General features: G+C 33.2%; 1 protein-coding gene across 3 annotated transcripts; it reads left to right on the top strand.

Moving 5' to 3' along the window:
• Positions 1-219: 219 nt before the first annotated feature.
• Positions 220-9,847, top strand: LOC137819129 (uncharacterized). Of its 3 annotated transcripts, XM_068622891.1 has the most exons (6): positions 220-1,613; positions 2,390-2,448; positions 5,973-6,101; positions 7,226-7,361; positions 7,641-7,719; positions 9,475-9,847. In XM_068622891.1, the coding sequence occupies exons 1-5, from the start codon at positions 912-914 to the stop codon at positions 7,677-7,679; spliced, it is 1,065 nt and encodes a 354-aa protein (XP_068478992.1). In that variant the 5' UTR covers positions 220-911; the 3' UTR covers positions 7,680-7,719; positions 9,475-9,847. The 3 variants fall into 3 exon arrangements, with proteins under 3 accessions (XP_068478992.1, XP_068478990.1, XP_068478991.1); XM_068622889.1 differs by lacking the exon at positions 7,641-7,719; XM_068622890.1 differs by lacking the exons at positions 7,641-7,719; positions 9,475-9,847 and adding an exon at positions 7,516-7,534 and having other exon boundaries at positions 7,226-7,420.
• The last annotated feature ends 405 nt before the right edge of the window (positions 9,848-10,252 follow it).

The raw sequence follows: 10,252 nt of genomic DNA on the forward strand, positions 1-10,252 counted from the left end.
TATGAATAGTTAGAATGCTCTAATTAATTTTCAGTTTTTATAAGATATCAGGTTAATGCATTTGATATTTTTTTATTAAAAATAAGATTAGTCTCAAATTTAAATTGATTTAAATTATAGTTTAGTTTATGGTTTGTTTCTAAACTCCAATGAAATTGAATTTACCTTAATTTCAGTCTCTTAACACATACTTAAGTTTCTTAAGAACGAAAAAACAAAAAAGAAAAAGAAAAAGAATGATTCGAGTGAGTATATTCTCGAAACCCACCCTTCAACGTTTTGACTAACTGGCAGGTATGCTTGTCTTACTCTCACTCTCACCTAAATCCTTTTGCTCTTTCCTTTTTCTTTTGCTGTGTTTCCTTTCATCAATTTCCCTAATCTTCACTCACTGCTTCAATTCCCACTCTAATCAAATCTATCCAATGCTTAATTTCCCCTCCAAAAACAATTCTTCAGTTTACGCTTTGTGTAAACTGAATTTGTTGGATTTTCCCAACTCTCCCAAACTGGGTACACTTGAAAAGAGTTTATGAACTCTAATTCAACATAAAGTTAGCATTTTTAGTTTATTCATATGCGTCTTCACTTTAACTTAGATTTGTATGTAGCTTCCATCTTTGTTCATCTCTGAAGGGATAGTAATAGCCTCTCTCAGGCTTTCAGTATACATTTTAGGAATGATACATTGATTCTGTTGATCACTACCTGATCAAACCCCAGTGGCATAGGTTTAGTTTCTTGTTTTAAATGTTTTTTATGTGAACACTATTGTTTTGCTATGTTAGATTTGTGAGCATCCATTAAGCATAGCCATTGATGTCATTTATATGTGCTATTGTTTTTTTGAGGCATATGAATTCTTATTTTGCTGTGTAAGATTTGTGGACATGCCTAAAACATAGGCATTGATGTCATTTTTGTGTGGGCTTCCTTTCCTTGAGTGTGTTTATTGTCTGGCCTGTGCTCGTTGGGCTTGGAAAAAATGTCTGTACAGTGCAGGCTATGAGAGTGAAAATTGGGGGCTGGCTACTGCACAAGAATTTGAGCCTGTGCCTCGATTCTGTCGGCTAATCTTAGCTGTCTACGAAGATGATATTCGTAACCCTCAATGGGCTCCCCAAGGAGGTTATGGCATCAATCCTGATTGGGTTATCTTGCGGAAGGACTACGGCGATAACGAAGGTCGTGTTACACCATACATGATATACCTTGATCACGATCATGCTGAAATCATACTGGCTGTTAGTGGACTCAATTTAGCAAAGGAAAGTGACTATGTTGTTTTGCTTGATAATAAGCTGGGTCAGGCGGAATTTCATGGTGGTTATGTTCATAATGGGCTATTGAAAGCAGCTGAATGGGTTTTTGATGCAGAACATGAGGTTCTTAGGAAGCTGGTGGCAGAAAATCCAACTTATATGTTAATATTTACAGGGCACTCTCTGGGGGCTGGGGTGGTGGCCTTGTTGACAATGCTAGCAGTTCATAATCGAGACAAATTGGGTATACCGAGAAACAAGATAAGGTGCTTTGCAATAGCTTCTCCTCGGTGTATGTCTCTCAACTTGGCTGTAAGATATGCAGATGTGATCAATTCTGTTGTACTTCAGGTTGGACAGTCTCCTTTTGATATGAACTTAGTACAATAACTTGACTGATTTACTTGTTGTAGTCATCTCATGTTTAAAAGGACAAAATTGTATGTTAATCTTTATCAAGATATCATATGCATGAAATCTGCCTTTTCATTTAGGTTGTGAATGAAGCCTCTGGATTCTTGTTTGTACACATAAAAGGGAGGATCTACTAAAAAAACAAGGTGATTGGACAACTTTAAGAGTGGTGGAAGTTAAAAGGCTTCTCTTGGTGATGTAATAACATGAGGGTGTACTTGGATTTCTTTCTGGTGTTAAGTGTTGATGGATTTTATAATACATCTATATTTGCATGTCTAGCAATCAGTAAATGATTTTCCTTAAGTTGGTGTTGCGAATTTATTTCATGTTTAGAAGATATATTTGTATAACTAGATCCTAGATAATCGATGAACTTGTATTAATTGTTAGGATGGTCATACTCTGTCAATTTGATATACTGATTTTGCATGATTAAAGCAGTAATAATAATTTGAGAATGAATACTCATACAATTGGTTATGCAATATTTGTTTGGGAGAAAAGAAAAGAAAATTGATGTGCATCCAGAAAAATATAGTGATTGATGAAAGAATGCTTTGAGAAATTTCAACAATTAGATGAATGTGCGCTCCACAGAATTAATATAATAATTGTTTTTCCAACTGGGGTATTTATTCGATTATTATTTTTATTTATCAATTTATTAGTTATGTGCACTAATTTTCTATGCTTTTACTTTGACAAACCAGGATGATTTTTTACCTCGGACAACTGCTGCTTTGGAAGATGTCTTCAAATCACTTTTATGGTAAAAAATCTTCATATTTTCCTCCTTTCCCTCCTTCCTTACATTGTGTTAGGAATAGAGAATTTTACAAGTTTAAGGAAATTAAAATACATTGAATCTGAATTACTTCAAATTGCTTCATTTTTTCAAAATGTTTTGTTTGGATAAGACAATTAAAATTTCTTGAATTTTAATCTGTTTGATTAGAGTATTTTAATTATCACCAAATACAAAATTTTATTGCAATGTTCCTTATCAATGTTAGCCACAAATGTGACATTGGTCAAAGTTATTATTTTGTTGTTGTTGGTTGAAGTTATTTGTTGAGCAACTTTTCGATCGCTATGAGGCGACATTGTTGAAAATAGTCCTACTTAAGATTGACCGAAAGTTTCCTCAATCAATGTAAGAACACTAGTGTCATTGATTGAAAACAACTCTTGTTGACATCGATCAAATAATACATCAACTGAAAAAGAAAATACTAGTTGACATCAACCGAAAAATAATCTTGCCAGCATTAGTTAAGAAATTGCTGACCAATGTTGATTGAGAAATAAATTTGGCTCCTCTCATTAGAAAAATAATCCTAACAATGTCAACAAAAAATACCCCTATTGGCAAAAACTAAAAAACCCTAACTTACGTTGAGAAAAAAAATAATCTTCCTAGTTAATGTCAACTTAGAGATGTTGATAAACAACAATGACATCAATGGAAGATAACCCCAATTAATATGATGAGAAAACAGAAGTGGGGACCATTTTGATATTCATGGGGAAGGCTATTGAAGCCACACCCAAGAAAGATCAGAAGGGGAGTAATAAACTATGATGCACAGATACCATACGAGTATTGGATAGGACACGTATCCAATACGATGATTCGTCTTGTATTGAAAATATAGGATACGATACATTTAGATATATTTGAAGCGTGTGTGTATGTGTGTATATAACTGTTACAATATTTTATTTATTGTTAAATATATTTTAAAATTTAGTTTATAATCCATTTAAAACTTTTTTTATTTGTTGCTATTATTATTTTAAAATTTGATTTAGAAACAATCTCAAATTGTTCTCTGTATATCCTTGTGATATGCAAAAGATAAGTAATTCTGTCACAAAATCGATGTTGAGTTATGCCTCGACTGTGGTCGAGTGAACGACATCCCAATTGAGGATGAGTTGACTGTGCCCCAACCTCAAATAGGATCGGGTTTGTTAGAATTATAGGACTAAGTTCAAGAGGGGAGTGAATTGAACCATCCCAAAATTTTGAAATGAAAGAGCAAATGCTTTCTCCAATTCATTGAACAAGAAAGTAGCAGACAAAAGTTAATGTATAGGGATGATTGATTGCAAAAGAACAAGACAATTTACAATATATAAAGTAAAGAAGATAGAGAGAGAGAAAAACCAAGATTTATAGTAGTTCACACAATCATCAGAGCTACATCCAATTGTTCAGCCACTCCAACCAAACTTATCCACTAAACTTTCAAGTTTTACGAGCACTTTAAAAACAAGAAATAAAGCCCAAGAACTATTGTCTTGAACCCTACCAAATTTAGTTCAGCCTCTTGTGACACCTTATCACAAGAACAACTTGAAAACCCTATCCAAGTTCACACCATTACCAGAAAAACAATTCAATATCACCTGAGAAAGTTTAAGCACAATAGAACAACTACAAAGTCAGGTGATCACTCAAATGTTCTTCTTGTTCCATGGTATTTATCACAAAATTCAAGCAAGATGACTCCAAGAAGAATTTTATTACTCAAGTCTTAGTCTCTCTAAATAGACAAAGTGTTTTCAGAAAGAATGGCACTGATTTCGTATAGTTTTGAAATGAGAGATATAAAGATTTTAGAACATGATAGTGTTAATCGATTAAAACAGAGCTTAGAAGAAGCCTCTCAGGGTTTTAATATGTTAAAACAACATTTTAATATTTTAAAATCACTTAAATTTAATTGATTAATTTATCATATTAATTAAAACAGAACGAGTTTGAAATGACTTGAGATTTAAGTGTTTTTAACTGATTAAAAACTATTTTTAATTGATTAAAACAGAGTCTAATGTTCAACTTTGCGTCTTAAGTGATTTTAATTGATTAATTCGTAATTTTAATTGATTGAAATGTTCTTCAAAGCTATTTGAGAAAATCTAAGAACATTTTAACAGATTAAAACAACTGCAAACCCCAAAGGGTTCCATACTACTTCTAAAAGCTTTATTACTTGATATATGAATCAAATCAAGGCATAAAAATAACTTAGAGCAAAATTTAAGCTTGAAACAATCATGTGAGACACACTACAACCATCCTTGACTTGAGATCTTCATCACTCCAAAATCTTAACTCCCCCTTCTCTCCTTGCATATGTCTTTATCAGCTAACAATATTGGTTGGAATCATCAATTACATTGCCTGTAGCACACATGTCATCAGAGTTGAGGTTGAAGTATCAAAAGAATAGACACAAATGTGAGACACAAGATAATATGAAGAAATTCAAATTTTTACATTTTAGAAATTCTATAATTTTAAGTAATCATATTACTCATAATTTCTAGAATTTCAATTTCTTTTAAAAATCTTTATCCAGACAGCGTATTTTGTCTGAGTATTTCAAATTCTCTGAAAAAATGAATTAACCTTCTAAAAGGTCTTCATTCAAACGCACTTTTAGGGTATTTAGATTGTCCTCGTGTTTGTTTAATACATCAAAGACTAATTTTACAAAGCCAGTAGGGCTAACAGTGTGGAGAGATTCAAATGTGCCTGCAGTTGTGGAATATTTTAAAGTTAAAATTATTTATTCAAATCAGAGAATCAAACACCTGATCTCCTACATTTTTGGGTTTCCATTATTCACAAGTTTGATAGAATAAGAATCTTTTCGTAGGATAAGTTAGAGGAATGCTTTTTGTGCGAGATACAAAACCATTTTTGCCTACACCTTACAGCTTAAACTCATGGGAGAAGTTGAGATGGTTCCAAAGCCAAGAATGCATTATAAAACTGAATTTCAGCACAAGATGTATGGGGTCTATGCTTCATCTGTGCTTCAAGCTGAAAGGCTTATGTGTATAACGGGGCATGTTAGAGATAGAAGTCGTTTTTGGACTTAAATCTGGCTGGTTTAAGCTCTTTAGAAGTTAGTACTTAACATTTTGAAATATCTACTGGTAACTACCTGCTTTTTCAAGATTTTCACTTGTTGACTATTTTTAAGTTACCTATTGATCATCAGCTGAACACTTCCCTTGCCAGCAAAAACAGTTTTTTCTTCCTGAATTTGTGTCTGATTCCAACCAGTGAGGATATTTATTTTCTCTGATGAATTCTCTGCTCGTGTAATGTATTTATTTAGAGCTTTCGGGACTTGTATGAAGCATGATATAATAAATTCATAATACTGACCAGAACACTATAAGTTTTTTCAATTTTTCATGCATATGCATTGGATTGGTGCAATTAAGCTCTTGCGGTTAAAATGAGTTACAGTGGATGTTATCCGTTCTTGGCAGTTGGCCCTGTTTGTTGTGTATAATGTGCTTAAAGGATACCTGCACACTGGAGGAGAAGAAGCTCAGAGATCCAAGGCGTCTATATGCACCTGGTCGGCTCTATCACATTGTGGAGCGAAAGCCCTTTAGGTAAAGTATGATGCTCTCAAATTTTACTTAACATTTATTTATCTCAAAGCTGTGGCATCTTATTGAGCTTCCTCTACTTAAAGGAAGACTTCTTACTGGTCTTACTATGGTCACTATCCAAAGTATAATCATTCATTTTAACAAAAATGTATCCTATACTCTTGGTTTTGAACATTATCCAGCATAGTAGTGAGTGAACTAATTTTGGAGGACAATAGTGATTGTGGTCAAGGGAATTGATTTTATCCTTTAAATTCTGTTAAGGAGAATATTGTAATTAGGAAAAAAGAAAAGAACTGAATAACATTCTTCTGTATTATTCTGTAAGAAAGATACAAGAGTTTATATATAGTCAAACAAAATACTTAACAGCCTATATCTACATAACTAAATGCTTTATTACCTAAACAGAATTAGGTAATACGGCATTCAGTTAACAGTCCACATGCATGTGGTTTTCCCTGGAAGGTTTTAGACGGCTGCAAGCAAATTTACCTTATTTTTATTTTGTTCACCTATAAACCATGTGATTTCTATGCAAATTGGTATTAAAATATTATGAACTACCAGTAAGTGTCAAGCCCTAGAAGTTTGTAAGGACCTACTCCAATAGAATGCCAGCTCAAACATGAAGAAGCTTGGGCATTGGATGGATAGTAATGCATGTGTTCCCTCTGATTGAGTTAAGAAGCAGGCCTTTATGGATTAAACCATCTCAAACCCTACTTTCCCTTTGATTTTTTTCTCATTCCTAGAGAATTGGACATAATATAATATTAATGTATATTGATAAGGTATTTACAACATTCTACAAAATTTACAAAATCTTGCAACTTTGTAAAGCAACAAAAGTTGCACTTGAGAATTTTCATCAAGAGATAAATTTTCAATAGAATGTTGTAAATGCCCTGTCTGTCGGTACTCAAGACTCAATACAGTTATTCTGGGTGCATTATATGTTTCTGGAATATGATTTATTGAATTTGACATTTGAGTCTTCCTAAGTATGACTCATGGTTTGATGGATGCATTTACGTTTAAAAGGTTCTTTTAATCTACATTTATAGAGCAGAATGTTATTTGTATGCAGCAATAATTAGGATTATAGTCTCTTTTGGTTGCAGGATAGGAAGATTTCCACCTGTTGTTAGGACAGCAGTACCTGTTGATGGGAGGTTTGAGCATTTAGTTCTTTCTTGCAATGCAACTTCTGATCATGCCATCATTTGGATAGAGAGAGAATCCCGACGGGCTCTCAGTGTAAGCAATAAGATTTTTTCAATAATAGCAGAGTTTTCTACCAAAACAGTATATATAAAGTACGTAGTTCTCTGCAACTAGTGCTTTAATGATATTCCAAAACCTGGCTTGTATTCAATGATTCATCATAGCCGTGCAACTTTTTTCTTAAAAGGTGATTCCAGTCCTACTTGTGCTGCTGCATAAGCACTCATGATATTTCCAGAAGAGCACTTCCTGTCTATAAATTTATAGTCTCTAAAATATAAATTTATAGCCTCTGAAAATGTGCCTATGCAGTCAGTGATACTTCTTCCTGGAACGAGACCTCTTTGCTAGGGAAAGATGAGGTTCCCTAATAACCAAAGCTAATCTATCAGTAAGAATCTTAGAAATAATCTTATATTTGAAATTAGCCAAAGCTATTGCTCTAATATTTTCATTTACATTTGCACCGGGTTCTTTAGGAATTAGGATAATGTGATTGGAATTATAATTAGTGAGCAAGCATTCATCAGTCCCTGAAACACTGCAAAATAGAATTAAGAACATCATAGAGTTTCTCTGTTGTGTGTCTAATCACATATGTAAATCCTTTATTTATAATAATTTTAAGTATCACATTAGCATTTGATGAAAGGCATGCTACCATAATCTATGTTATCAGAATCAGTTGAATGCTCTTGTTCAGAGCCAACCTTATGCAAAGAACAGTTACTCCCTTTTTGAACAACCCGATTACCTTCAGTCATAGTATCTTACAAGATCGACTCTCGATTGTCAAAAGTATGAGCCTCACTGTTATGATAGTCTTCACGATTCAGATTACAAACCAAATCTTGTTGATGAAAAACCTCTTTTTCCTGAGTATTCTGCTCCCATATCTGATTAGTGGATACATGTCCTGGAAAGTCCATATTAACCACTGATGTAGCTAAATTCATCTGTCAGATTGATAATGCTCAACATCAGCACTCATGCTTATATCAATATTATTTGCCGCCCTTGCTCCTTTAATACTACATTCAGGCACCAATGCAGTGGCTCTATCTTATTGATCATTGTACTCAAACCATATAGCATTACATTCCCTTAGCAACCTTACATCAACGCATAATCTGTCACGAGTGATCCATGTATGGGGTTTCAACAAGTAGCACAACCCTCCCATTTTACCCGAGCTTGGTATGAGTTGTGGGACCATAGATGGAGTTAAAAATACTAATTTTATCTATAACTTTTTATTCCTTTCAAACCCTACTGCTTAATTTGGCTTTGATTTCCAATTTAAATTTTGAATCTTGATAAACTATATTAAGTTGAAGATATATTTCTTTTTTTGGATAAATTGAATTTTATTATTATCTTATTCTAGTTAATTTGAGTTTGATTTTGAAATTTTTATATATATAATATTAAAAAGATGAATTGTCTTTATTGGAATACTTTATTTCTATGATTTACTCCTTTATTTTAATTTTTTTTTATCTATTTAATTTATCCTGTTTAATAAAATTGAATATTCAATATTAGCAATGTAAACATTTAATCCCATCTCTCTAATTTGATTTTATTTATAATTTTTGCTTAAATCGAAAAGTTTCCATATAATGCAAGAAAAATGCTAGTTATATTTGTAATTTTTTACTTTAACTTGTAGAGATATTATGATGCTGTCAAGCACTTGGTCACATTTTTTACTTACGTTCTTATGATACCATATGCATTCTAGTGTATTGACATGTAGCCATTGATTAAGAAATTTTAGAAAACCACATTGTAAATGTTTCAGTGCAGTCATTCTTGAAGTATCACATCTTGTTCTTGCCCCCAGTAAGCATTTTCCCTTTTGTTAGTGTGGTAAGTGTTTTCCTACAGCTACTGGTGACTGTATTCTTTAGATCTTTGTAAGCTGAACTCTTTGTACACAAGATGGGTATTTAGAGAGATAAATTTTTGAAGGAACTTAAGAAAAAGTAATAGATTATTTTCCTAGAATTAATGCCATCTGAACTTGGGCTAAGCCTTTTGTTGGTGTTGTTATTTGATATATGGTATGAACTCATGTGCATTCTCATCTATCCACATTAAAATGGTAATGTCTGTCATTAAACATTGATTTCTTGCATCTCAGTTAATGCGAGACAAAGACGAGCATATGGAGATTCCAGCGAAGCAGAGGATGGAGAGGCATGAATCCATAGCTCGAGAACACAGTGAAGAGTACCATGCAGCCCTTCAGAGAGCAGTTGCTTTGGATATTCCACAAGCATACTCCCCTTCATCATATGGAACATTTCATGAAATTGATGTTGGAGAGGATTCTGGAAGATCAAGTGAAGGTTCCTCCTTGTCTCATAAGAAACGAACACAAAGTTGGAATGAATTTGTTGGACGATTGTTTGATGTGGATGATTCTGGTCATATGGTGTTCAAAAAGACACCTCCATGAAATATTTCTCCCTACCTAAGCTTAATAAAGCACCATTTGTTTCTTTTTTGGCTTATTTCTTGGACTATTTCTTTCCTTAATCTCAACAATATCAGTTTATGACTAATTCACATTGGTATCCAATGATTCAAACACATGCACACAACCACGTCTTTTGCACAAACATCAACCATATCAAGCAACCCTTTTGACCTTGTCCACAAACTTCCAACAATGGTAACAATGTTCAGCCAATGCATGTGTACTTTTATAAATTTTTCAAGCCATAATCGATTATGTACACTACTCTATCCAATTAACCAATTTGTCATAATCGATCATAGCCACAACACACCCCTTCATCATGCTAAATTCTAGCTTTCACCAACTTCCAACACAAACACATGAATGTTCAAAAAACATTCTTATGCAAGATTAAAACGGTAATTTAACTCCAATCACCAGCTTTCCATGCAAATTT

Source organism: Phaseolus vulgaris, chromosome 10 (assembly GCF_000499845.2).
Source record: "Phaseolus vulgaris cultivar G19833 chromosome 10, P. vulgaris v2.0, whole genome shotgun sequence".
In the NCBI taxonomy this organism is placed as follows: Eukaryota; Viridiplantae; Streptophyta; class Magnoliopsida; order Fabales; family Fabaceae; genus Phaseolus; species Phaseolus vulgaris.

Coding starts and splice junctions, on each gene's coding strand:
- LOC137819129 (XM_068622889.1), top strand. CDS start 912: ATGTCATTTTTGTGTGGGCTTCCTTTCCTTGAGTGTGTTTATTGTCTG. Junction 6,102..7,225: donor GTGGAGCGAAAGCCCTTTAG/GTAAAGTATGAT, acceptor TTTTGGTTGCAG/GATAGGAAGATTTCCACCTG. Junction 7,362..9,474: donor AATCCCGACGGGCTCTCAGT/GTAAGCAATAAG, acceptor CTTGCATCTCAG/TTAATGCGAGACAAAGACGA.